The sequence below is a fragment of the Pelodiscus sinensis genome, chromosome 1, assembly GCF_052426305.1.
Source record: "Pelodiscus sinensis isolate ZL-2025 chromosome 1, ASM5242630v1, whole genome shotgun sequence".
Lineage (NCBI taxonomy): Eukaryota > Metazoa > Chordata > Testudines > Trionychidae > Pelodiscus > Pelodiscus sinensis.
The window spans coordinates 201,865,376-201,888,696 of record NC_143052.1 but is presented as its reverse complement, the minus strand read 5'-3'; the positions used below and the strand labels follow the sequence as shown (position 1 = coordinate 201,888,696).

The window sequence follows — 23,321 nt, the reverse complement described above, 5'->3', positions numbered from 1 at the left end:
TGAAAATGTTTTCATAGAATCATAGACTCATAGAATCATAGGACTGGAAGGGACCTCGAGAGGTCATCGAGTCCAGCCCCCCGCCCTCAAGGCAGGACCAAACTCCGTCTACGCCATCCCTGACAGATGTCTATCTAACCTGTTCTTAAATATCTCCAGAGAGGGAGATTCCACCACCTCCCTTGGCAATTTATTCCAATATTTGACCACCCTGACAGTTAGGAATTTTTTCCTAATGTCCAATCTAAACCTCCCCTGCTGCACTTTAAGCCAGGCATGTCCAAAGTCCGGCCCGCGGGCCAATTGCGGCCCGTGTTCCGATTTATTACGGCCCCCGCTTCCTCCCCCTCTCCTGGCTCCCCGGCGCTCTTTTGAACTGGCGCACCCAGCGCGCCACTTCCGGCTGCGCTGCCACCGCCCATGGCTTCCATGGTCCTAGAGCCTGCCCTGTAGGGCATGTCCGCAGCCCCGCTCCCCCGCTCCCCCGCTCGGCTGCGGGTTCGCCCTGCCCCCGGGCCGCCGTGAGGCCGGCGTGCCCTGTGCTCTCCGCCTGCCTCCGACCCTGCGGGCCCTCCGCCTTGGGGCTGAGAGTGAGGGGACGGCCCTCACGCATGTTCACTTCTTCAAATCTGGCCCTCTTTGAAAAAAGTTTGGACGCCCCTGACTTTAAGCCCATTACTCCTTGTCCTGTCCTCAGAAACCAAGAGGAACAAATTTTCTCCTTCCTCCTTGTGACACCCTTTTAGATATTTGAAAACTACTACCATGTCCCCCCCTTGATCTTCTTTTTTCCAAACTAAACAAGCCCAGTTCATGAAGCCTGGCTTCATAGGTCATGTTCTCTAAACCTTTAATCATTCTTGTCACTCTTCTCTGTACCCTTTCCAATTTCTCCACATCTTTCTTGAAATGTGGCGCCCAGAACTGGACACAGTACTCCAGCTGAGGCCTAACTAGTGCAGAGTAGAGTGGCAGAATGACTTCACGAGTTTTGCTTACAACACACCTGTTGATACAACCTAGAATCATATTTGCTTTTTTTGCAACAGCATCACACTGTTGACTCATATTCAACTTGTGGTCCACTATGACCCCTAGATCTCTTTCCGCCATGCTTTGGAAATGAACTCATCACACTGGGTATGTCTACACTGCACTCCTCTCTCGAAAGAGGAATGCAATTGCAGAAGCTCGAAATTGCAAATGAAGCAGGGATTTAAATTTCCCAAACTTCATTTGCATATTTGCATCCGAGCGCTATTTCAATAAAGGGGCTTTTTTAAAAAAAACACAGTCTAGATGAGGTTATTTCAAAATAAAAACCCTTTTTCGAAAGAACCCGTACTTTTTTCAGGAGTACAGGTTCTTTCGAAAAAGGATTTTTATTTCAAAATAACCCCATCTAGACTGCGGGGGATTTTTTGTTTTTTGTTTTTTTTCAAAAAACGCTTTTTTGAAATAGTGCTCAGATGTGAATATGAAAATGAAGCACAGGAAATTTAATTAATTTATTCTTATGATTTTAGTAAACCTCTCTTTATATATAAAAAAAACTTTTCCTGCGGGATGACAGAACGACTTCATCATGTCACTCCACATCCCTTCTGCCTCCTCCCTCCCTTCCCCTTCTCCTTTCACCAGTGCTTGGGAGCTGGGGCTGCCATGTTCTGGACTCTCTCCTCCTCCTTCTCTGGTACTTGGGGGGAAGCCATGGCTGCCATACTGTGGCCTTGGCCTCCTACTTCAGCAGCTGGGGGGAGAGAAAGCGCAGGGCCTGGTGAGGCCTCAGCCTTCCTCAGCAGCTGGGAGGAGAAGGGGATAGAGACGGGTCTGGCGTGGCGTTGGCCCTGCCCAGTGGCTACAGGGGCAGGAGAGCCAGGACTGGCCCAGCCTTGGGCCTACAACAAGCAGAGCTGGCAGCCTTGCCTCGGCCTGGCAGCCGCAGTGGGAGGGGACAGGCCAGGGCTGCCACACGTCAGCCTGGCCCTCCCTGGCAGCCGGTGGGAGAGCTGGGGCGGCCTATCCCCCATGCCCGCCAGAGAGAGGGGGGCTGGCAAGTGTAGTGAGCAGGGAGCACAGCTTGCTAGTGTATTCTTAATATCACATACTGCATGCACATAAAGAGTCAAAAAGCAAGAGAAAAATAAATGCTGAGTGGAGTAAGGAGTTGACTCTAAAGGCAGAGTTATGCTTATTCCATCATAGAAAGCCTGAAAAATCCAGGCCCTCTGTTTTGAAACTAGGAATGACCAATTCGAACTAACCTCAGAAGTTTCTAGAGAGTGTAAACATGCTGATCTAAACTCTTCACTTCAGAAGAATCCTAGCCACAAAATGTGGGCCTCCTATTCATCCAGTCTTCTCATCCTCACACTGGGATTTGAGAATCTTCACCCTGCCTCCTAACTGAGCTTTAAAAGAAAAAAAATTGTCCATGCTAGATTTACCCAGTATTGCTCAGGTCCTTAACTCAAGTAATTTTTGTTTTTCTTCATTTAAATAATTGTTCTGGGGTGCATGTGGGAGTGAGGGATTTAGTAGACAGACTGCCCCAGGGAGAGAGGACAACTCCAGCCCTCTCTTACCACAGCAGCTTGGGGCCAGCTTGAGAAGCACCTTTCCATGGGTGCTACAGCTCCAGGAGGCACAGCCAGGGAAGGGGTGTATGGGTCAGGTCCAGACTCATCTGCTCCCTGCGCCCTCCAGCTAGAGTGAGGAATTCAGCAAACTGTGCACTTTCCCCTTGCTCCCTGACAGAAGGGAACAGCCAGCAATGTTCCTGTATTAATAGGGGAGGGAGCTTCAGCATTCTCTGCCCTCTGTAAAGCATGCTGGGTGGGGGGGGGGAGGTTTGAGGGGGCAGAGATTTGGGGATGACACAGTCCCAGCCAGAGGGAGCAGAGAAGGCATACCCCAGCCAGCCCCTTTCACTGCCTGGTGGTTCTATCATTTTTCTGTATGGTTTTGTGAGACGCAATCCCATTCCAGGCATATTGCATTTTCCTGGCACAACCAAACTCTGACATTGCTTTAAATGATCGTAAGAGAAAGCTGTATACCAAATTTGGTGGTCCTGGCTCTTATAGTTTAAGAGGAGTTCTTGAACAAACGGACAAACAGATACACAGACAAACAAACAAACTCTCAAATCATATATATAGTAGCCCAATGTCTGTGACTCTGTAACGCTGAAATGCTGGCAGTTCCCTCTGGGCGGCGCTGTTGCCTCCCGCCGTGGTGCTCGGCTGACTTCTGTATCGCTTAGCCAGGCCGCCGCGCGGAAGCAAGCAGCACAAGCGGCTGTTTGGGCCCAGCGCTCCCCATGCAGCACCCCTGTTTGCGCTGCTTGCTCCCGCGCAGCGGCCCGGCCGAGCAGCGCAGAAGTCAGCCGAGCGCCACGGCAGGAGGCAACAGGGCCGACCAGAGGGAACAGCCGGGGGCGGGGCCTGGACAAGCGTGCATCTGTGATGTCAGGAAAGGGCGCTGGATTCCAAAGGAGGAAAGCGGAGCAGCCACAGAGGACACGAAGGAGACAGAGAGGAGAACAGAGGAGGCGGAGGACAGTGAGAGAGAGAGTGAGAGAGACACAGCAGGAGGAGGAGAAGAGAAACACAGAGTGAGAGGCAGGAGGAGGAGAAGAGAAAGAGAGAGATGGAGAGAGAGGCAGAAGGCGGAGAGAGCTGATAGAGAGAGGGGGAGGCAGTAGGAGGAAGAGAGAGACAGAAAGAGAGACAGAGCAAGTGACCGGAGGCTCAGGAGAGAAGACTGACGTGGAGGAGAGACCTGAAAATCCTGTCTTATGATGAGCTAATTTGCTAGTATATAGTAGATTAACCTACGTTGTGCTCAAAGGCACTCTGAATGTTAGCCAAAGGGGAAGGAACACCCATAGAAGAATACTGTTCTGTACCAGCCAGCTGTACTTTAGTGATTGTAAATCCATCTCTAGCACCTGCTAGAGGGAAAATCCACTCCCAGGTTTTGTGTACACTGCAAGTTTTTGCAGCAGAGGCATAAGGATCTTGTGCAAAAGGTTTTTTTTGCACAAAACGGAAGAGGCTACACTGCATCTTTTTGTGCAACAGGGCTTGACAAATACACTCCCCGCTCGCCCGTGGTGAGTAGATTTTACGAGCTGGCCAGTGCAGGGGTGGACTGGCCCAGTGGGCGCGGCCCCATCCGATCCGCTGGCCAGCGGAGGAGCAGAGTGCCACTGGAAAGGGGGAAGTGCGACGATTCTTGCCACCGGGGGCCTGTGTGCAGATCTGGCACGAGGAGGCGGGGCGTGAGCCAGAGGGCGGGACACCGGCAGACACCAGGGCTCTGGCATGATGTGGCCCCACCAATTTTAAAGGGCTGTGGCAGCTTGGCTCTGGCTGCGGTGCACGGCGCAGCCAGGCCCCACCTCACCCTGCTGGCTCCAGTCCTGCCAAGGCTTGAAAGAAGGGGTGGGCATGAGGAAGGCCGGGATGGAGCAAGGCATGTGAGAGGGCACAGGGGCATGAGGGGAACGGGGGCCGAGGGTGGTGAGGGGGCGGGTATCAGGGAAAAAGAGGGCAAAGAGGGCAGGGGCAGGGAGGGAAGGGGGAGGCACCAGGAGGGTGCAGGTGCCAAGCGATTCTGGGGGTGAAGCAGAAGGGCAGACACCTGCAGGGGAGGGACCAGCACCAGAGGAGAGAGACAGGGCAGGTGTGTAGAGGGAGGTGTTAGGAGAGGGGATGAGGAGGGGTAGCTCACATGATCAGAGTGGGGCTACTGGAGGAGTGGGCACAGGGGGGAGAGAAGGGCTGGTGGAGGGGGACAGGTCTCAGGAAGGCTGAGAGCAATGAGAAGGGCAGGAGTCAGGACAGCAGAGGAGGGTGAGGGGTTGGGGGGCAGCAGGCACCGGGGAGCTGATGGAGCAAGGGGAGGAGACATGGCAGCAGAGGGAAAAGGTAGAGGTTTATAAGATATTTATTAATAACTTGGGTGATATGTATTAATAACTTATTAGTAATTACTGTTCTTATTCTTATTAGGAATTTATGCTATTAAAAACACTTTTGGGGGGGGAAGGTGGCGAGCCCCTTTTTTGTCTGGCGAGTAGGGTTTTCCATAATTTGTCGAGCCTTGCTAATGACATTGCGACTCATGCTAATGTAGACATAGCCTCAGAGGAGGAAGTTGGTTTGATGTTTCAAGTTCCTACTAACTGATGAAAAGCATGAAGTCACTGAAATTAATTTCTGTGTAAAGCCGCCAATATTTTGTGTAAAGTAACTGATCAACTTGTATCTTGCTTCCTCTTCTCATTTTCTTCTTATCTTTATTCTGCTAACAGACATGGAAGTGGGTAATAGTTCCTATGATTTTGTACTTCTTTGAGAGGATGGTGCGATTTTGGCGATCCCAGCAGAAAGTTGTAATCACCAAGGTATGTATCAATGTTGTTTTTATCTTAGGCAAAATGTCCCTCAGTTCTCCCATTATTTGTTGTCAGTAGTCAAGAATACAGTATGGTGAGTGTCTGCAGGAAAAGGCCTGGATTTCCACCCCCCAGGATATGTTATTAGACAAAGTACCGTTGGGACGTGTACTGAGTGCTACTAACAAAAATGGGTCCCTTCAGCAGTACAGTTGCATTTCTGTTTATTTATGTGCTCTTTGAAATACTCTAAATCTTTGTGCCTCAGTTGCCCACCTGCAAGATGGGAATAATGATACTTCCTTTCTCCAACCCTTTCTCTGTCTTGTCTGTTTAGACTGTGGGCTCTCCTGGGCAAGAAATGTCTTTCACTAGGTGTCTGTGCAGTGCCAACCACATTCGGGGTCCTCTCTAGTCTGGGCCTCTAGAAGTTACAAAATAATTACAAAGGTTGCCAGTTCCAAAGTTAGCCAATAGACTAGAACTCCTCCTCCAAACCTCTCCTGAAAATTGCTGGCAGATTCAGTGGAGAGGTCAATGTTAAATAGTCATGGAGACTGAATTTCTATCTTGCCCCTCAAGATAGTCATTTCTAGTTAGGCTTAAAAAACCACAAGGGCAAGGCAAATGGTCATACCATAGCTCCCATGTGGAAATAAACTTAAGACTTCAGTTTCCAGTTCTGTCAATCCAAAGCCCTGCCTGGGTGTTATCTCCCATCCCTGAACTTCATGAACACATGATCCATTCTGTGGCACTGACATACTGCACCTGGAACTAGTCACACATGTATCCAGCATGGGCAGTATACTAGATGTAGCTGTTTGCCTTAGAACAGTTTGTATAAAATGATAAAGAATAGTCACAAAATGGTATGAAAATGTTTCTATCAACAATTTAGACCATTGTACAGTCTCCTGTAGACAGTTTGACCAGATTAATTTGCTCCCGTAATGAAATATGACCTCAGATGGTGATGGATGTGGTGATAGTGGATGGGGTGATGGTGCAGCTTTTGACAGCCTTTGGTATTTTGTGCCCTTAGGTGGTCAATCATCCCTTCAAAACATTTGAGCTCCAGATGATGAAAAAGGGCTTCAAGATGGAAGTTGGGCAGTACATTTTTGTCAAATGTCCTGCAGTGTCTCATTTGGAGTGGCACCCTTTCACACTGACTTCGGCCCCTGAAGAGGATTACTTCAGCATTCATATCCGTATTGTAGGAGACTGGACAGAGGGCTTGGCCAATGTGTGTGGATGTGATAAACAAGAATTTCAAGAAGCATGGAAATTACCAAAGTATGTGCAATCTCCATGGTAATCTCTGAAAAGAGAATAGGGTACGGCTAGATTACATCTGTTTGTTGGAAAAAGCTACGCAAACATTTTGCATAGCTTTTTCCGATACTTTTGTTGGAAGAGGCTTTTCCGACACTTGTCCCGTCTAGACTTTCAAAACCCTTTCGAAAGCCCCCTTCTTCCTCATAGAATGAGGGGCTTCTGAAAGAGCGTGTTTGCTCTTCCGCAGAAAAAAGCGGAAGAGCAAATGTGTTTCCTGGATGAGGTGGAGTTTTTTCGGGGTACCTCTGGTATCCTGAACACCCCGCCTCCTTCCCTTCCCCCTCCCCAGTCTAGCCGTACCCACAATGTTATATCAAGTATGTTAGGCCTAAAATTAGACCTACCCTCTTTGGAGGCATGTGTCCCACATTCCTTCACTCCCCTCATCCTGGCGGATGGCTACTCTCTAAATTTTCATTCCATGCTTGCTCACAAAAATCAATTTTCTTAAAATTCACATTTTGCTGACCAGGGACAAGTGTTTCTGAGGAGGTAAATTGTGTGTTTGCCTGGATTTCTGAGTGATTTTGTCGATGGAAAATGCACTTCAGCAACCTTAAATGTATGGGCCAGATTCTCAGGCTCCAGTTCTCTCTGAAGGGCACTACTACACAGCAGAGCTAAAGCTGAAATAAGCTACGCAACTTGAGCTATGTCAATTGCATGGCTTAAATCGAAATTGCTTATTTCAGCTTTTGGCGCTGTCTGCACACAGGAAGTCCGAGATAGAGCACTCTTCCTCCGACTTTCCTTACTCCTCATAAAATTAGGGTTACCAGATTCGGGGTAAGAAGTCCTCCAACTCATTATTTCAACATTATGTCAAAATAACTGCTTGTAGTGTAAACACACACTATGTTATTTTGCAATAACATCAGGGTATGTCTACACTACCCCCTAGTTCGAACTAGGGGGGTAATGTATGCATACCGAACTTGCTAATGAAGCCCGGGATTTGAATTTCCTGGGCTTCATTAGCATAAAGCCGGCGCCGCCATTTTTAAAAGCCAGCTAGTGCGAACCCCATGCCGCGCGGCTACACGCGGCACGGACTAGATAGTTCAGATTAGGAAGCCTAATCCGAACTATCTGTACACCTCGTTCCACGTGCCTAATCCGAACTATCTAGTCCGTGCCGCGTGTAGCCGCGCGGCACGGGGTTCGCACTAGCCGGCTTTTAAAAATGGCGGCGCCGGCTTTATGCTAATGAAGCCCGGGAAATTCAAATCCCGGGCTTCATTAGCAAGTTCGGTATGCATACATTACCCCCCTAGTTCGAACTAGGGGGGTAGTGTAGACATACCCCTCAGATATTCTGAAATAATGCTGCTGTGTAGATATAGCCTAAGTGACCAGTGGAGAATTCCACTAGCGGAGGAGAACTCACCACTGATATAAAACTAGTGGAACCAGCTTCTGTGCCAATGATCTTTCCTATCATCAGCAAAGGGGTTGATTGGGGAGAACTCTGTTATACCAACCAGCCAGTGGTGTAAATTAGAGCAGCCCCTAGATTGCTCTATGTCATATTAGGACTGGGTGTCACAGAATCAGGGAGCTGTAACTAGTTTTACAGTGCCTCATTCATACCCTTTACCGACAGGTACTTAGACATAGGGAAGACTAGAACCCACACTTGCTGTGCATGGTGATAGGTACGTAGATGATATTTTTAATATTATTAATTGTACTCCTTCTTTTAGGATAGCTGTGGATGGCCCCTTTGGCACAGCTAGTGAAGATGTATTCAGTTATGAAACTGTGATGCTGGTTGGAGCTGGAATAGGGGTCACTCCATTTGCTTCGATACTCAAGTCTGTCTGGTACAAATACTGCAATGATGCGACCAATCTAAAACTCAAAAAGGTATGTTTCCCTGGGAGTAAAAAACCTTCCCAATGATCGGGGGCAGGAGGAAACCCATCAAAACAGGCACAGCACACCTAATGAACAGGCTGCCTTGCTCCAAAGATGTGCCTGCCTGCTGGGAGAAGAGTCCAAAGATTTAACAAGACAAGTGTCATCAGCAAAAGGACAAGATGACAGCAGCAACAGCCACAAGGTCCTGGACTTGGCACAGCAACATGGAACATAGATTTCCACTGGATTGAGGAGGGCAGCAGTAAAGCCATTTCACTACCTCTTTTGCTCTGTTGCCAGTCTCAGGTTGCCATAGCCTTGGCATCTGCTACAATCTTCCCCCAGGGGTGGGATTTTAGACCAGTGGAACTAATAGTCACTGATCCACCAGCCATGATTTCGCTTTCAAAATCACCCTGTCTGTTGGGGCACAGGAAGTTCCCACAATTCATCTGTCCACCTGAGGTCACATTATCTCTGCCCACCTCAGTTGGAGGAACTGGACAAGTTCTGCTGCCTACTGAGCTCTCACTGGCTGCAGAGATGGAGGCGAGTTCTCCACCCCATCATTTTTTAAAGGCTTGACAAATTGTTACTCTGAGGAAGCCCGGATGAGGGGCAGCACGATCCAATGAATAGAATTGTGTGGAGGGAAAAGAGGAAACAGTTTTCCTTCTCACATAATTAACTCTGCCCCACTGCCCTTCCAGCCTATAAACTGTTATGCTAGCTGAGCTTCCCATCAACTCTGGTAACAAGGGGAATTTCTAAAGCACCAGGAAACTGTATCTCTACAAATCCCCCTTTTGACCAGCAACCATAGTAGAAATGCATAAGTGCAAACAGAACATAAGAGTTTAATCCTGTCTCTTTCAGATCTATTTTTACTGGCTCTGCAGAGACACTCATGCCTTTGAATGGTTTGCTGACCTCTTGCAGTCCCTGGAGATTCAAATGCAGGAGAGGGATAATGCAGACTTTCTCAGTTACAACATCTACCTTACAGGCTGGGATGAATCTCAGGTAAATCACTCTGGAGAATATGTCAGTCCCTTAAGGCTCATGGAGTTTATTTACTATTTTAACATTGTGTGGGGTTGTTTGATTTGTTTGTGTGAAGACACAGACGTTCAAAAAGGAGCTGTACCATTTTTCTAGCCCTTTGTGCCTGTCAAGATTTTAATTTTAGATGGGTTTTATCAGAAAGACCAAGTTGCACAAGCCTATGGCCAACTGAGAAGTTTCCATGTGCTGATACCCTCCCCCGCTCCAGATGGAAGCAGCTCTCATCTCTTGCTGCCCACACAGTGTTGAAAGGCAACTAATACCTCCAGGCTGCTACTGGCCACCAACATAACCAGCCACCTCCTGTCCCCTAACTGCAGTGCAGGTGAAAAAGGTTAAGCACTCAGGACACATTATGCATACAAGCCCAGGGGACTGGACTGCAGGGGCTTCAGTGGCACTAAAGCCTGTCCAGAGAGGTAGCTCAGCAGAGGAGAGTGCCTAGTGTACAGAGCAGCTCTGTGCTCCCTGAAGGCAGGACCCAGAACAGGGAGTGGGGAGCAGGAGAAGGATGCTATACCACTGCCCTGGTGACTGCTGTGGAGCCTGCAGGTTCGGGATCAGAATAGGCTGAAAAACGCTTGTCTCCCTGCACCCCTTCCAGAGTTGGCACATAGCAGGGGCTGTGCTGACAGACCCTCACGGGGAGCAACTTAGTCCCTTGCACTGCAGCCTTCCCTTTCCCACAGCAGTCTTTCAGACTGTCAGGGCTGTTCCCTACTCTGGCACTTTGAGTGCTGAAGATGGGGGCCTGCAAAGCTCAAAAAGAAAAAAGAAAACTTTGCCTCCATAGACACTGGTTACAAAAGACTTCTCCCCAGAATCACAATACATAGATTTTGGGGAATCACTGCCACCATTAAGTGATCTTTATCCCTAAAAAAACAGGGGTGAACACTTGAACCTACTCCAGCTGTACCCCAAGCTCTTTTACCCCAAAAGAGCTTGAAAAAAGAAAAACAAGCTGCAATCCCTGGTAGCTGATCTCTCAGGCAGAGGCATGCAGATACACACAGACAGATCTTCCAGGACACAAGAATCAAACCATCACCTTAAAAAAGTGATTTTTATTACAAAACAAAAGATAAACTTTATAAAGCATACTTGGTTGCTAGATGTTACAGAGCAACTAAGGAAAATAAATTAAAACAGAGAAAAGTCTCTGGGCACAATGCTATATGGTAAATGGGGAGGGGAGGCATAGATTCACAGAGAGCAGTTCAAACCAAACTATAAAATAAAGAAAAAATACCCTGAACATGACTAGGTTCACTTTTTCCCTTTACTTACTTCCAATCTTCTCTTTATTCAGTCTACTTCCAGGCCCCAAATTCCTTGGAGACATTGTAGTCCTGTCTGGGTTTAAACCATTCTGTGTGTCTTAACTCCAGGTTTTTCTTTCCCACACAAAGAAAGCAGGTAGAGATAATTATACAGTTAAATTTCATCCCTCTATCTCCCTGTTCCTCCCAGCCCCCTGGCCAACACTTTTGCTAGCTACCTGAGTTTAACCCCTAGTCACCGGGTGCTGGTAAGCACTCCTCTCGTCCATTACACACACCTTACCCCCATCATTGGCTATTGGACCACCCCACTCATTGAGGGTGGGCAGGTGGCTGGTTAGCAGGGATCCAACCAACTGGTACAAGCAGAAAATATGGGACAATTTGCCCATATTTAAGAAAAAGTCAGGATACGTACAGGAGGGCTTAATATGGGACTGTCCCTTTAAAACAAGATGTCTGGTCACCTTAGGGAGAAGAGATAAGAGTTCAGAGGGACAAATTCTCCCTTCAGACATGCTAGTGCAACCTCAATAAAGCCACACCATTATAACCGTGGGGAGAATCTTGTCCTTACTGTAGCATTAGAGAACCTAAATCAGGCAATGTATTACAACAGAAAGCTAATTACTAGCTTTACAATTCAGAGGGATAGTCATGTTAATCTGTAACTAGAAAAATTAAAAAACAACAAATAGTCTTGCAGCACCTTAGAGGCTAACAAAAATGTAGATGGCATCATGAGCTTTCGTGGGCACAACCCACTTCTTCAGATGAATGGATCTCAAAATCACTGTATTATTTCAAACCAATTTCAAGACAGCTTGACAGGGAAGCTACAGAACTTCATTTCATTTACAAGTTTGATTCCTGCTCACTACATTCCACATCCTAATGTCCAGGGCTCGCCGAACTGCAGCGAGCCCCGCTCGCCAGCCGCGCTGTCCGGCGATCTGCGCATGTGCAGATCGCCCGAACCTGGCTCTTCCAGGTTACAATCTACTCGCCATGGGCGAGTAGATTGTATTATTTGTCGAGCCCTGCTAATGTCATTAAAAAAAGGGTACTTAAAGTGAGTACTAAGTACTCTTACCCTCTTCGTTTAGCATGGAAACTTTAATTGACAATTTCTTTCCCCTTTTTTTTTCTTCTTTTTCCTCCTCTTCCCCACCCCCCATTCCCTCTCTGTGCTATTTATTTGAAAACTGGACCCCTTAAACTCCATTCATCTGAAGAAGTGTATTGTGCCCACGAAAGCTCATGGCGCCCTCTACATTTTGTGTTAGTCTCTAAAGTGCTGCAAGACTATTTGTTGTTTTTTACTAGCTTTAAGATCCAGTATTTCCAATTCCTGAGATAAACATAAATTCCACATCCCAAAGGAACTCTTCTAGCTTGCATATAATTCCACTGCATTTTAATGGGGTGAACATTTTAAACTAGCACTAAAGCAGCCATCTCTAAAGTTCTCTTTACAAGGTTCCCTAAAGTCTTTATTTCTTTTCCCATAGGCCACTCATTTTACAGTGCACCATGATGAAGAGAAAGATGTGATTACAGGTCTGAAACAGAAAACCTTGTATGGCAGACCCAACTGGGACAATGAGTTCAAAACCATTGCAAGTCAGCACCCAAGGTAAACCAGGATTCAGATCTATAGTGTCTGTGTCATCAAAAAAAATTACCTTACTCCTTCTGTTGGCAATATTTTGAAGCAAAGTGATCCAACAGACTGGATGTGGACTTCAGAGCCAGGAATTCCCAAAGTCTAGCTCCTCACCAACATGCCAGGTGGTCTTGGTCTTTAGAAGTACTAAATGCCTGGAACTCCAGCTGATGTCAGTGAGAGCTACAGATGATTAATACTGCTAAAAACAGGCCCTAAGATGGATGAGCTGTATCTGAACACCTAACATTTGAAGCAACAAAATTAGAGGCAGCGTTTGAGAATCTGGGCCTACCCTCTCAGTCTCAGTTTCACTGAGTCAAATTTTCACTCCATTGAAATCAATAGAAATTTTGCCTTTGATTTTGGCAGGACCAGGATTTAGCCCAGGAGTGGGCAAAAGCCACTCAGCAAGCCACATTCAACCCACCTAGGGCTTTGGTCCAGCCTGCACGGCTGTTCCAGGCCCCGTCCTCTAGCGCATTGCCTGGGAGCCAGAGCCAGATGAGCCCTTTCAACTGCTTCTATATAAAGGGCTCGTGCCTTCCCTACACCTGTCAGACAACACATTGCCTGGCAGCTGTGGGGAAAGCGCGAGCCCTTTAAATAGCAGCAGTTGAAAGGATTTCCATGTCTCTGGCTCCCAGGCCACGTGTCGGAGCTGTGAGCTCTTGTAACTGTTTCTATTTAAAGGCCTCGCGCCTTCCCCATAGCTGCTAGGCAACACATTGCCTGACAGGCGCGGGGAAGGCGCGAGCTCTTTAAATAGAAGCAGTTGAAAAGGCTTGTGCGTCTTTGGCTCCCAGGCAATGCGTTAGTGATGCTGGAGCTGTGAGCCCTTTTAACTATTTCTATTTAAAGGGCTCGCGCCTCATTACCTGGTAGCTACCTGGCAGGCACAAGCCTTTTAAATAGAAGCAATTGAAAGGGCTCACAGCTCCGGCCCCACACTAGCCTGTTGCCTGGGAGCCAGGGACATGAAAGCCCTTTCGACTGCTTCTATTTAAAGGGCTTGCAGCTTCCCATAGCTAGCAGGAAACAGCCCCAGGGAAGGTGCAAGCCCTTTAAATAGAAGCAGCTGAAAGGGCTCTAGGCAACACACTAGCAGCGAGGCCGGGAGTATCGAGCCCTTTAAATAGCAGGAATTGAAAGGGCTTGCAGCTCGCTAACATGATACCTGGGAGCTGCAGGGGAGGCATGAACCCTTTCAACTCCTGCTATTTAAAGTCTCCACCCCTTCCGTCCAAGGCACTGCCACTTCCAGAGTGGCCCATGACTATTTCAAACATTTTTGAAGTGGCCCCCACTCAAAAATTATTGCCCACCCCTGATTTAGCCCATCATCTATTTTAAAAGCAGTTATAAATCTTGCCTGTTTTCCCCCATGGCTTTTAGGGGGGTAGATTAGTTCCTCCTTGCAGAGCACTGTGAAGATTTAAAGAGATGTTAAATGTATTAATGTTATGTAGCTGATTCTGTAATACAAGGTTCTATTTTAGTGCCTTTAATGGTTGTCAGCTGCAGATCAAATGATCCATTTGCTCACCCACACAACTCATGTGGCTGTGGATTGATTACCTGCTTGATTACTTACCACAATGTGATGTTCTTTCTTAACAGTTCCAGAGTAGGTGTTTTCCTCTGTGGACCGGAAGCCCTGGCTGAAACACTTAACAAGCAGTGTATCAGCAATTCAGCTGCTGACCCTCGAGGAGTACACTTCATTTTTAACAAGGAAAACTTTTAACTTGCTGGCCTCAAAAGGACACAGGAATGCTAACCCAAAAGCCAAACAGCTTGTTTGCTTTTCTGTTGGAGTTTGGAGATTATGGACCAGATTCTGATTTCTGTTACACTAATGTAACCCTTTGCTTCAGTGAAATTGCCCTGGATTTACACTGGTGTAACTAAGAGCCCAGTTTGACCATGGGTCTACTTGCATTGGCCCCCACATTTTGAATAATTTAGCAGATGTCTGTGGGATTTGTCTCAGTTAACTACTGTTAGCTTCCTGTCATTCCTAGTGACATCCTCAGAGTACCAATAGAGGTTGCATCTTCTGGAGCAAGTTTACACTGATAATAGCTTAGTCCTATGAAACAAAAAAGTGTTTTATCATAATGCTTGCTACTTAACATGCAGTTTATCTTGGTTGCATGGAAACAGAGGTTCGGAGAGGAGTGAATGGGAATGACAGTTCATTGCAACAGGAAGATTAGTAGCTGCTTTGTACATTAGCATTTTCAAGCTATCAAATCCAAGTTGACATTTCTTAGGCTATGTCTATATTACAAATTACTTTGTACGACTTCCAACACTGTTACCGCCTGTCCCAGAGGAAGGAGTTATTAAGCTGACAGGAGAGCCCTCTCCCATCGGCTTAGATCATCTTCACCAGAAGTGTTAAATTGGCACAGTTGCATCAGTGCAATAGTGTAGGTATAGCCTTACCTAAAAGAGAGAGTCTCTAAAACACAACTCTTTGCTGTTCATGTTGGCAAAAGGAATGTACAGATGATTGTTGCTGTGGCTACACATTTTTAATGTTCTAAAGGCACTGAATTAGATTGTAAGCTCTTTGAAGCAGAGACCTTGTCTACCTGTTTGTTTATACAGTTCCGGTACTTATTTTTAATGGGTTCTATCCATGCTACTGTAATAAATAAGTAGGAATAAAGCACATCCAGGACAGAAATGAGGTGGTTTAGTCTGCTCCCTTCATTCCTCAGCTTTGTTAATATCCAGTTTGTTCCAAGTGATACCTTCATAAAGAGCTATATTTTCCCTGGTGTTTTTCTGGTATATTTCAGCTCAGGTTACTGTGATGGTCATAATTTGCCTGAAACTAAGAGCTTTCAAACTTCTGACAATGCACCCCTCCCTAGCACTCAAGTCTTTGAATGCTTGATACTTTTATGTTCATGGCTCAGAAATATAAGCAAAAATAGGGTTCATGTTTTCAAAGTCTCCTCTAGCTCTGCTTTCAAGGACAGCTCTGAAATAGTGAAAGTGCTCATCAAAGGATTAAATGGGTCCATTCTTTGGAATTTTTAAATGCATATGATTCTTCAGATCCTGCTGCTGAGCTATTTCTCTTTGATAAGAGAGACAGGTATTGAAAAGAGGAGTTCCTGTGGGCTGTATTTGTGATTTGTATGCATAAAGCTCTCTATATACACCCACATACAGAACAGTGCTTTAAAGGAAACGTGATGGGCCACCTGGAGAGGCAAAAATAAGATGAATTAGGAGCCTACACAAATGGATTTTTCGTGCAGACTCAGTAGAGAGACAAACACATTCACTAACCAACCACCGAAGGGAAAAGGCTTCCAGCAGCTAAATTAATGTGCTATGGGGTTCCCTGCATGTTTTCTGGCTTTAGTTTATATTCCCGCAGTGCAATGCCTTCTTGCTGCCTTTTCAGCTGATAGGCAGTCCCCTGGAGCTCCTTTACACCAGTTAGACCTTGCAGCCATAATCATGTAGCAATGTTATCAAGTGACTACCTATTTCTTCAATTCCAGCCATGTTTGCAGAGGCTTCTGATTGTACAAAATGTGTTATTAGACAGGGTATTCATCACCCCCATCTTGCATCTTTATTTTATGCAAGTAGCTTATATTTAAGTACTTCAGAAACATAGCTTCCCATTTCTTATTTAATAACGTCAGCTCCTCAGAGCTGTTAAATGTCGTTTTCAATTATATCACTGTTTGGAGAAAAAAAATGCCATTTTGCCCGGAGCTTGTAAATTCCAACTTTTGTTGTTCTGCAAGGACATTTTTAAGTCTGAGTTATAAGGTGGGTGAGATCATATCTTTTACTTCTGAACTTCTGAAGACTGAAAGAGAGAAGCTTTCGAGGTACACAAATCTCTTCTTCAGGTCTCTGTGTTGCTTGTAACCTTGTCTCCCTCACCAAATAAAGTTGGTCCAACAAAAGATAACTTCATCCACCTTGTCTCTCCAATATCTTGGAACCAACACAACTACAACACCACTTCAAAAACAATTTTAAAATATGCAGCTCTGACAGGAGGTCAGAATATAGTTTAGTTAGAATGAAAGAAGAGTTTCTTCTTAAGAAAATGTAAAAATCTTGCCTAAACAAAATAAGTGTGTGATCTCACACTATTGAGGTCAGATGGAGTTTTGCCTTTGATTTCGATGGGAGCAGGATCAGACTTTAAGGCTGTGTCTAGACTGCATCCCTTTTACGGAAAAGGGATGCAAATTAGACACATCGCAATTGCAAATTAAGCGCTGATTTAAATCCCCCAAAGCTCGGAGCTTTGACAGAAAAAAGCGCCAGTCTAGACGCGGATCTTTCGAAAAATAAAGCCTTTCCCACTTCATTTGCAATTGCAATGTGTCTAATTTGCATCCCTTTTCCGTCTAGACACAGCCTAAGTGTACGAGAAGAGTAGCAAAAGGAAAGGCAATTAATAATTACATAGTGTTTTAGTATGTTAAGAATCTTGCCTTTCATTATTTTTTACTTAATAGTTTTGTTTTCATCTGTTAGTTTTTTAAAAGGTGCCATTATATTTATTTTCAAGACTCCCACAATCTTTTCTGCTTCCTTCGGATATAGTAAGGTTCCCTGTTGTGGTATTTTATTTCTGTAGCATAAGATCTTTGTCATCTTTAATTCAGAATAAAACATCCCAAGACACTTGCTAATCCCCACTTTCCAAAATCATAGAAGAATTAGCAAATCTTAACCAAACGGGGTGAAGAGGGAGAGGCTTGTAGTCAACATAACTATATGATTCCTTCAATTGCTTTTAAAGGTTTGATGCCTCAGACAGCAAACAAGACAATTTATCAATCATGGTCTGAGTATAAAGATTTATGTATGGGATACTTTAATTGGCAACCTGGAGAAACAGCCAGAAGAAACAAACCTATCCTTTTCCTTCCATTCATCAGTCAAGCTCAGAGGAATGCTGAGGTACTGTTAGAGTTAGTTATCCTGCCTTATGGGACAGGGAAGAAGCAAGGTACTCTCTCTCCACTGGCCTGCCCCATGTAAGGGATTCTGCACCTAGCCACTCCCAAGGTACTCCTCACAAAAGTATCTAAGTGGGCTGTGCCCACGAAAGCTCATGATACCATCTACATGTTTTGTTAGTCTATAAAGTGCGACCAGACCATTTGTTGTTTTTTAAGTTTTTCACCAGAAATGGTGGGAATAGACAAAGCCATGGTTCCACATCCTCCCCCTTCTCCCCCCCAAACTGGATGTCAAAGCAGACAGGCCATGCAGCATGGATATCCTGCACCCTTTAAATGGGTGTCACAAATTATGACCTTGGGAAATCAGGGCAGCATTGTGCCTGTCTGAGGCAGACTGTCACTCAAAGTTCCACCAATGGTGGTGTGACTCTGCACACCCACTTACTGCAGGCTGTGCCTACTAGCGATTATTTAGCCCTAAATGTTTTTTAAATTTTCATGATTAAAAAAAAGAAACTTTCACGTGCAAATTGCTGACGGCAAAAAAATCTTCTGCAGCATCCTTCCGGGGTTACAAAACATCCCTTCTTCAAGAAAAGTTGTAAGTGGCCTTCAGCAGATAAGCACATGCAATGCTTTGCAGGATACTGTTAAGCACCATAAATTTGGTGTGGGCTAAATGGATAGTAATGCAATGTTCCCACTGTGACAGGCCGTGGTCACAGAAGATCCATTGGGGCTGTTCCTTGCCATGCTGATTATGCCACTGACACTCACCTTCTTGCTCTCTTTATTTTAATTCTGTATTTACTTTTATCTGTCTGTTTTCACTTGCAACCACTTGAATCCTAGCATTCCCCACTACCAGTTTCCCCCCACACACACTCTTTCTTGCTGGGACACATTCTCTGGTCTCCCCCAGACAAGGCACAGAATTGGGGTAGCTGCCCTACTGAAGAACAATGCAAACACTTCGGCTGTGTCTACATTGGCATCCCTTTCCGGAAAAGGGATGCTAATGAGACACTTCGGAATTGCAAATCCGCGGGGGATTTAAATATCCCCCGCGGCATTTGCATTTACATGGCTGCCGCTTTTTTCCAGCTTGGGGTTTTTGCCGGAGAAAAGCGCCAGTCTAGACGCGATTCTCCGGAAAATAAGCCCTTTTCCAGAGGATCCCTTATTCCTACTAGACTGGAGCTTTTCTCCGGCAAAAACCCCGAGCCAGAAAAAAGCGGCAGCCATGTAAATGCAAATGCCGTGGGGGATATTTAAATCCCCCGCGGCATTTGCAATTCCGACTGGTCTCATTAGCATCCCTTTTCCGGAAAGGGGTGCCAATGTAGACACGGCCTTCAACTCTAGGAGAATGCAGTTCTAGGACACAGCATCAGGAAACCAATCTTTAAAAAGGATCAAACCCAAAATAAATCCATCTTTCGCTGAGTAAAAGTTTTACCCAAAGAAAGCTCATAAGGATGTTTGCAACTTTATCAATGAAAGAGAGAATATGCACACTGATTGTTACCCCCAGGTAACAATTATTTACACTGACTTGAAAGTAAACAAAAGTGATTTTATTAAGAACAAACGCTAGGATTCAAGTGGTTGCAAGTGAAAACAGACAGATAAAAGTAAGTACAGAATTAAAATAAAAAGACGCACAGAGCTGGTTTTAGTACACTAAAGCTTATTACTAACTTACCCTAATACCGGCTCTTGTTTTAGGCATGCTTCCCAGTCAAAGATGTTCTTTTCTCTGACTTGGGTCCTCAGCCCTTCCTTTGGTTGTGTCACACCAGCCAAAGACAAAGGGATTGATAGCTTCACATTGTTTTAATAGACTTCCACTGAGTGGAAATCTTTTGTTCTCTATCCCTCTTTCCAGGGAAAATAACCTGGTCAAACTGGTATCCCAATACTAAGTGGTATGGTCACCTTTTCCTAGGACCAACCACTGCTTAGAGTAGACTTAAAGGACAAAGAAGACTGTTCTCAAGTCATTAAGTTGATCACCCAGTTGTTAAGGCTTCTGGTGCACCACTGATGGCTCTCATTTGCACATTTAAAACCATAAACAATCTAATGCTTCATATGTCTAATGTTACATTCAGGAATGATACAAATAAGATATACAGATCCAGCAGATTGTAACTCTAAGACTGATAGGTTACATGAAGAATTTTGTCCAAAACATCTTTGAGTTATGTGTATTTATATTCATAAACCAATTCCATAAAGAAGGGAGGGGGGGAAAGACTTGTCACACCCTCACTTCATTCTGCACCTATCAACTGCTGAATGCCTTGGTGTTCAGCAACTGAGAGGGTCTTACCCTTATCCAAGTTGATGTTTTTACTGGACCCTATTAAAGAAAGCCTGTTATAGTAATACTCAGTAGTGCAGGGCTACTCAACATGCGGCCCACGGCCCATTTGTTTGCGGCCTGTAGTGCAGTTTTGGTTTACGCCAGGCTCAACACATGGCTCGTGGGTGGGATCCTTTGAACATGGCCTCCATTGGGAACACGCTCCACAACAGCGAGTCAATATAATGGTCTTCTGTTGATATGGGTTTTAGTAGTTAAATGCCTGGACTGTCATTGCTCATTAAAAGTGCTGTCATATGGGTAGAAATCGGGTAAATATTGCATTTTATTAATATCAGCAGAACTGACTTAAATGGGGCCTGTGTGTTGTATAGTCCTGCCTTAATCCTTGTATTCATGCCTGTCAGTGTGAAATAAGCTATTGCACATATATATTTGCACATATATGCAATTACACTTAAGTTGTGGCCCTCAGCATGTGCCATATCATTGTGGCCCCGAGGGGTTCCAAATTTGAGTAGCCCTGCAGTAGCGGTTCAAGGTCTCATCCTTATAGTGTAGAATAGCTGAGAGCTCCAGTATTTCTTTCAGTATCCATAACAATGTTAATAGAAATAGGGGATGTTTTTGTGACCTGCAGTTAAAATCAAACCTGTGCTGTCCTTGTTTGGAGACTATAGAAAAGGGCTTCAAACTCTAAAGGCATCGCTTGTATATGTTCTACCAGTGCTCAACAATTTACTTGAAAATGCTTTGCAAAAAATTACAGAGAATCAAACCAACTACAGTAATAGTATGTTAACAAGATAAACTCTTTAATTAACAGGAACATTGTCCCACTAATATTAAGGTTTCTTTATACTGTCAGCAGCATAATCTGACTGTAGGGACTAAACTCAACTTCCCTTCCCTCTTATGTAATATTCCCGCTTTCTGTGCACATCTGGCCATGCATCTAGTAAGGCTGCACTGAGCAGCTGCCCGCCTATTTTTAACTGGTGTGTTTGGTTCTCATTGACTGAAGACATGTAAGACAAAAATAGGTACAACTTTCTGAGTCATAATCACCACAGAAGGCACAGAAGTGGCTTTGCTTTAGGAGGAAAAGAAAGACATGGAACCCCATGCAAGCCAGCTGTTTGGATAGGTGTTGCTGGACAGCCTGGAATCCGGTGAGTTCCCCACTTCCCATCCTGCAGTACTTCTCAGTTCTATGGCATGAGGCTGAGGAGCCGTCTTTGGCCTGCATTCACTCTTCTAGACCACAAGGGCATGGAACAGTAAGCTCGACAGCTGGACAACTGCCAAAAGAAATCTAACCCAAACCCTGATGTTTCACTTTCATAGGTCAGATTACAGTAAAAGCCCCACATGACTCAACATGGGCAAGATCTTGTGACAATGGTTTAATGACTTTGAACTAGCTGGTGCAAAGTCAACACAGATCATTACTAGGGTTAGCAGATGGGTTTCAAAAAAATACAGGACACACATGATCTCAGAAGTGGAGGGTGGGGGACTGGCCGGGAGCGGAGCAGGGCAGGCTGGGAGGGGATTGGGGGGAACGGGGCTGACCAGGGGAGATCGGGGGGGGGGGGAGGATGGGCTGGCAGGAAGCAGGGCTGGCCAGAAGGGGTTTGGGGGGAGCAGGGCTGGCCGGGGGAGATCGGGGGGGGAAGGGGAACCGGCTGGTGGGAAGCAGGACTGGCCGGGAAGGGGGTCAGGGAGAGCGTGGCCGGTCAGGGGGGAACCAGCCAGCGAGGAGTGGAGCTGCCTCCTGGGGTGCTGCCCCTCCTGTGCACAGTCCCAGCGGGGCGCACGGGCAAGTCCAGCCCCTGGGATTCCATCCTGCCCCGGCCCCACGCCCACTCCCACCCTCTTCCTCTCTACTGCATAGTTGCATAGTGCCTGGCTGGTCTACCAGCCGGGCACTACACAAGTACGTACTGATACTCATGATCAGGGTTCGCCGAGCCGCGGCGAGCCCCACTTGCCAGCCGCGCTGTCCGACGTTCTGCGCATGCGCAGATGGCCCGAACCCGGCTCTTCCCATGGCGCGTAGATTACATAAGATTGTCGAGCCCTGCTCATGATAATAATAAAACTTACTTAATTAGAAAATACCGGACATTTATATGTCCAGTATTTTCTCAATTTGTTTCCCAGACAGAAAGTTCAAATACCAGACTGTCCGGTTCAAAACTGGACACCTGGCAACCCTAATCATTACAGTAATGCTTATCTTTGGCAAGTATGATGCTGAGATGTACTGAGCGATTACAACTCATCATTGACTTTGGTGGGCGTTAAGGGAGTTAAGAGAAAAGCACAGCCTTTACTCTTTGGGATACTTTATGACCTGGAGAACATAATTTTAGAAATCCGTGTACTGCTTCTGTACTTCATGTATTTGTCAAATATTTAAATGATCAGCAGGCAAGGCAAGGTGAGAGATTACTGGAATTCTCTTTGAAGCAAGTTTTTACCTGTGTTGCTGTATTTTTGTACTAAGAAAATAAGGGCCTGGATATGGAATGTTCCCCACACAAATCCAGAAACTTCTGCTATTTTAGTGACTGGCTTAATAGTTCCAAGTAATAGTGGGTGTTTTGCATACACAAATATACCTAAAGAGGCCTACCTAAAAGATCAGTATTATCATATAAGACCAAAGAGCCAGCAAGGTTTTTATAAACTCAGTAAGAAACTTACCCATGCAATGTTTGCCATTGCACATCACAGAGGAAACCACACTTGTTGCAGAATAGCGATTCCTCTTTTCAGTTATGTAACACTTTCCCAACAGAGTAGGGCCTTACTGCATGTGAACGCCCACTGCCACATAGTTAAACTAAGTTAGTAAGAGCACAAAGCTTCCCTTCTATAATGCAGGGTCTTTCTGAGCACATAACAAATAGTGTCATGGCCTCATTTTGAGCCCCAGAGGATTCGTCTTCTGTAATGGGTATTCTTAAATATTAATTCCCAGTATTTTCAGAAGATTTTTTTAAAATCAATTTCAAATGTTATTTCCTTATAAGTCTGAATGTCAAATGTAAGCCCTGATCTCTCAAACACACATATATGTTCAAAGTAATTACTCATGTGCATAGAGTTGCTCATGGATCTAAAGTGTTTGCAGCTCTAGGCCTTATTGAAATCTGTTGGACTGTTCATAATGGATTCAATTCCATTGGTAAGACCTAATGTCTTTAGTCTCTATGAACACAGTTGATCCAATGCTGTATTTGAAGAAATTATTAGCTATGTGTAAGAGAGCAAACATTACTCTAAAGTGTGGAAAGATGTTATGGTGTAACAGTCCTCCAATGTTTTATTTCCTTTGGGGAGGGTGGGGTCTCTTTTCTGATATTCACAGTGCCATAACATGTAGCATTATCCCAAAGGTGAC

The 23,321-nt window shown here is 45.5% G+C and overlaps 1 protein-coding gene across 1 annotated transcript in view; it reads left to right on the top strand.

Annotated features, from left to right (window-relative positions):
- CYBB (cytochrome b-245 beta chain) overlaps positions 1-16,573 on the top strand; it is a 36,427-nt gene extending 19,854 nt beyond the window's left edge. The window contains exons 8-13 of the mRNA XM_006133928.5: positions 5,321-5,413; positions 6,450-6,703; positions 8,449-8,611; positions 9,482-9,628; positions 12,465-12,589; positions 14,240-16,573. Coding sequence (XP_006133990.2) covers positions 5,321-5,413; positions 6,450-6,703; positions 8,449-8,611; positions 9,482-9,628; positions 12,465-12,589; positions 14,240-14,366 — 909 coding nt within the window. The 3' untranslated portion in view covers positions 14,367-16,573. The remainder of the gene's footprint in view (positions 1-5,320; positions 5,414-6,449; positions 6,704-8,448; positions 8,612-9,481; positions 9,629-12,464; positions 12,590-14,239) is intronic.
- The last annotated feature ends 6,748 nt before the right edge of the window (positions 16,574-23,321 follow it).